This window comes from Camelina sativa, chromosome 16, assembly GCF_000633955.1.
Source record: "Camelina sativa cultivar DH55 chromosome 16, Cs, whole genome shotgun sequence".
Taxonomy (NCBI): domain Eukaryota; kingdom Viridiplantae; phylum Streptophyta; class Magnoliopsida; order Brassicales; family Brassicaceae; genus Camelina; species Camelina sativa.
The window spans coordinates 12472435-12477331 of NC_025700.1; the positions used below are offsets into that span (position 1 = coordinate 12472435).

The window sequence follows — 4897 nt, forward strand, 5'->3', positions numbered from 1 at the left end:
CAATAATAAAGAAATAAAGCTTTATTATCATATCCATTAATTATAATTATAAAAACAAAATGCCAAACAAAAAAGGGAAAATGGACCACCTGTGTGTGAACCAGATTTGAAAAGATTGAATTATAAAATCTTAGTGCTAAAACTTTATTACATTCTATCTGCTCTCCTTATACATATATATATATATACATATATATATATATGTATGCATATATATAGGTGGTTGCCAAGCTTACCCAAGTCTCTCTTCAACTTGCAATAACATTAACTCTCTCAGGACAACGACAAGAGATTGAGAAATATAGAAAAATTAACTCCGTTTTATTCATTAACCTAAAGAGTCGTAGAAACAGTATACAGAGTGAGGGAGAGAGAGAAATGGGGAGACAACCATGCTGTGATAAAGTAGGGTTGAAGAAAGGACCATGGACTGCAGAAGAAGACAGGAAGCTCATGAACTTCATCCTCACCAATGGACAATGTTGTTGGAGAGCTGTTCCCAAGCTTGCTGGTCTACTTAGGTGTGGTAAGAGTTGTAGACTTCGTTGGACGAATTATCTCAGACCAGACCTTAAAAGAGGTCTTCTCTCTGATTACGAAGAGAAGATGGTCATTGATCTCCATTCCCAACTCGGAAACAGGTTAAAAAACTTTCTTACTTGAGCTTCAAGTTTCGATATATGCTATGTTTCTGAGGTTTCGTTTTTTTTTTTTGTATGTGAAGGTGGTCAAAGATAGCTTCTCATTTGCCGGGAAGAACAGACAACGAAATCAAGAACCATTGGAACACTCATATCAAGAAGAAGTTAAGAAAAATGGGGATCGACCCTCTCACGCATAAACCACTCTCTATCGTCGAACAAGAGGACGAAGAACCCGTCAAGAAGCTGCAGAAAGTTCAAATGCCTTTACAAGAACCAGCCGAGAAGAATCTTGAGGAACCAACTAGTTATTGTCTAACCAAAGAAAGCAACAACACCAAGAACACGTCAAGACTTGAAGAGTCTTTGGATGATGATCAGTTCAATGCGATGAATCTTGAGTATAGTGTCGAAGATGTTCCTCTTATTGATCCAGAGTCTTTAGAGCTTATCTGCAGCAACTCAACAATGTCTTCATCCACGTCCACGCCTTCGAATTCTTCTAATGATTCGAGTTTCTTGAAGGATTTGCAGTTTCCGGATTTCGAGTGGTCCGATTATGGTAATAGTAATAATAATGATAATAATGATGGTGTGGACAACATTATAGAGAACAGTATGATGAGCCTGTGGGATGTTGATGACTTTAGCAGTTGGGATTTGCTGCTTTCTTCCACTTTTGGGTTGGTTTGAATTCATTTAAAAGCAAATGGTCTCTTTTGTAAAAATGGGGGGACAGAAAAACCTAAATATACCTTCTTTACTCTAATTTTTTGGGGGGAATTTGAAAGAACGTTGAGAGAAATTTAGAGAAATAAAAAAATATATTTATTTTTTAGCGACCAAAAGAGTTGGAGAGAATTGTCTCGTTGGGTCACTTTCTCTTTTTGCTTTGTATTTTGGGTTCCATACTTCCACGTATTCAGGCTCACTATCACTTGAAAAATATTAATAATACACTCTTTTTAGTTTCAGCAATATTAATAGTACTATTTTCAGCTTTGTGGCACTCGTTTGCTCATTTTTAATAGGGCCTCTTCAGTTGATATGAACATGCAAATTTTGCGATGTCGAAAAAATTATATTAGGTTTACATGATTAGATTTAGGTGAGAGAGATGAGGTGTAAAGGTCTTGAAGATTACAGTGCCAACAAAGTTTGGTTTTTTGGACTTATTATATTTTTACTTTTCATAAGTATAATATTTTTTGGTTTGTATATAAATTCTATATAATCTTATATGTATTTTGATCATTGTATATTAAAATTTCCAGTTTTTACAAACTTCCACCTATATCCACATATGATATATGATGGTCATTCCGTTTCAAAATATAGGATGTTTTAACTAAAAACATGTAAATTAAGAAGTGTTTATTTTAAAAAATTTAACCGATCATAAAAAAATATTACATAATATAAAATATTAAATTAATATAAAAGTTGTATAGAAACTTAAAAATATTTTAAATTATAAAACAAAAGATCTCCTCTAAAACATAATATATAATAAAAGAGGAAGTATGTTTTTTGACCAATGATTGTGTAATAACCTTGAGCTTTGGTTTGGGAAAGTCTACTACTAATGCATTAAACTTGGGAAACAAATTAAACGACGAATCTTTTATTCTACCAATTAAATCACATTATGTTTTAGTTTAAATAAAGATATAAACATTTAATCTTTTAGAAAAATTTCTAGGTATTTCATAGTAGAACAGTAGTTGAAAAGTCCACCATAGATTACTAATCTATTTTGTAAAATTCTATTTTCTTTTTGCATGGTTGCCTCTTTCATTATTTAAATGATTAGAATAACAGAACAATGAATATAGATTTAAAAATGAATACGACTAAAGAAGGGTTATTGAAGCATTTGTAAACCAAAAAAATAAAAATAATAAGGTAGCTCATGGACATCTTTGCCTTTGTCTTCACTTAGAAAAATCTAAATAGGTTGTCTAAAACCGTTGAGTACGAGTAAAAGTGACTTCGTTCAGACCACAATTCATATACGTTTCATTTGAAAATGTTCCCATCTTCTTTACACGTATTTTACTCTTTTTGTTTCGGTCCTACGTTTTGACTCATAAACGATGCTTTAAAAATTTATACGCATGCACATCTTATTATTCAAATGAAAATGATGGCATTTTTGTATACGGCGTTCTAAGAAAAGTCGAAAATAGATTAAGTTTGACAACCAAGCTTATGTACTGCCATCAAAATCTTCAAAGACATTTACCGATCGAGAGATTAAGAATCTTGCAAGACGACTTTTAATAAGCGCTTCAGAAAACTTATATGAGTCTTTAGTTGCACTGAATCTCTCAGAATGTACTAGACTTGTAGACGCATAACTAATGTTCGTAAGGATTATGAGTGGATGACTCATTATGAATGCGGAATGATAGAAGACTGTAGAAGCCTTTATCGACATCGAATGTATGTGTTGGCAGAAACACACATGCATGTGTACATGTGGATGTGGGTGTATTACTCAGGCTTAGCGTCATGCTGACCTAATAAATGTAATTATTTTAGAGTACTAGAGAGTTGAATATGGTGTGTGTGTGTGTTGTTTCTTTTTTATATTGAGTCAAACTTGATGTGATTTATGTATTTCCTTTTCTACCAAGCACTTTGTCCTATAGGAACCGCGTCATCCTAAAACAGTCAAAACTAATTGATAACGTTATAGTTTATAGTGATTTGCATTATTGTGGATATGACTTCTTTTTTAGTTTTGAAGGTGATTTGGTAGATCCTTTTAGTTTTAGTGGACATTTGATACTTGATTACTCTGATAGAAAAATCACTAAAAATGAGCTTTGAGAATGTTGAAACCTAATTGGTTGACAGAATTAACAGCAATAATTTAAGTGATCCAATTGTTCACTTATAATTGGAAAAAGGTATTTTAAAAAAAATAAAATAAAAAAGTGATTGGTTGGTAGAAAAAGCTACTTAGGAGTCTGTGTTTTGTGTGGAATGAGAGAACTCGGCCGTACGTTAATCATGAAATGAGAAGACTCTTGTGCATTCTCTTAGTTCTTTTGATTTCATAATTTTGTACACAAAGGATATAGTAATTCTTAAGATGTAGAGCTTTTGATGTTTAGGGGTATAATACGACTAAAAAAATCAACAAAAAAATTAAGAAATAACCAATAAAAAAACATCAACAAATTGTGGTGTGTTGTATAAGGAGACCCCAATTGGTACATTGGCTTGTGATGAATACTATCATTATGACTGTCTACGTTTGATAATTGTTTTGATGTATCTCACAAAATTTTTTCATAAGACTTCGCAATAAGTATTCTGGATTAGTTAGAATTTTTCTTCCTTTTGTTTGTCTACATTTGCTAGAACTAAAGACTGTCTCATATAGTAGTAATAATATTGGATCACCAACTCTCAAATCACTATAATTGTTACAAATCAAAAGTCTTGTTTTATTAAATCGAATAACTCTCACATCTAAAAACACATTCATTCATCATGTTTTGCATTGCCATTCGTGACCATTATAACTTTTATAAATTTTATTTAATAAAAAGAATTGAAATATGTATATATATATACATATACAAATTCTCATCATGAATATTCTAGCTATCATCAATCAATTGTTGGCACGCGTTTATTTTAATATTGAAATTTCTGTCTGTATATTATTGTGAGCCGATGTGTCACATTATCTCCAAATGTTGATAAATATGATAATTATAATTATTTTTAGCGAAACTATAAATTAATATATTCAAAAGCTTGAACTAAGGTTCCAAAAAAGGGACACATGTCATAAAATGTGCCATAGCCCCTAATATGTACCTATCTATATAGAAATCTACATTATTCCATAAGTACCACTAAGGCACTTTTTTCTTTCCACCCAGCTCTAAACAGTAACGTCAATCTTGTCTGAAAGTTTTCTTTTCTCCTTTTAATATAGTTAGGAAGTTTCAGATTTTTGATAATATTTGTGACGGGTTCACGAACGCAAATCATCTTCATCCCCTCTCTAAATTAAATGTAACACATCTTTTAACTTATATTGAGCCAATTAACCATGAACAATGCACATGCACTCGGTTCTTGTCAAAATGTTCTATATCTCCAAAATTGTTAGTTTTAATGTATTTATTATAATTGGCTAGGAAGAGAACACAATGGAAAAATAATCTCTATATAAGTAAAAGAAAAGTACAAATTTGAAAATTGCTCAAAATTTCCCAGATTGCCATTCAATT

General features: G+C 31.5%; 1 protein-coding gene across 1 annotated transcript; it reads left to right on the forward strand.

Moving 5' to 3' along the window:
* Window positions 240-1619, forward strand: LOC104750404 (protein ODORANT1-like). Its single transcript, XM_010472195.2, has 2 exons — window positions 240-641; window positions 725-1619. Exons 1-2 carry the CDS (start codon window positions 379-381, stop codon window positions 1332-1334), a joined length of 873 nt encoding a protein of 290 aa, XP_010470497.1. The 5' UTR covers window positions 240-378; the 3' UTR covers window positions 1335-1619.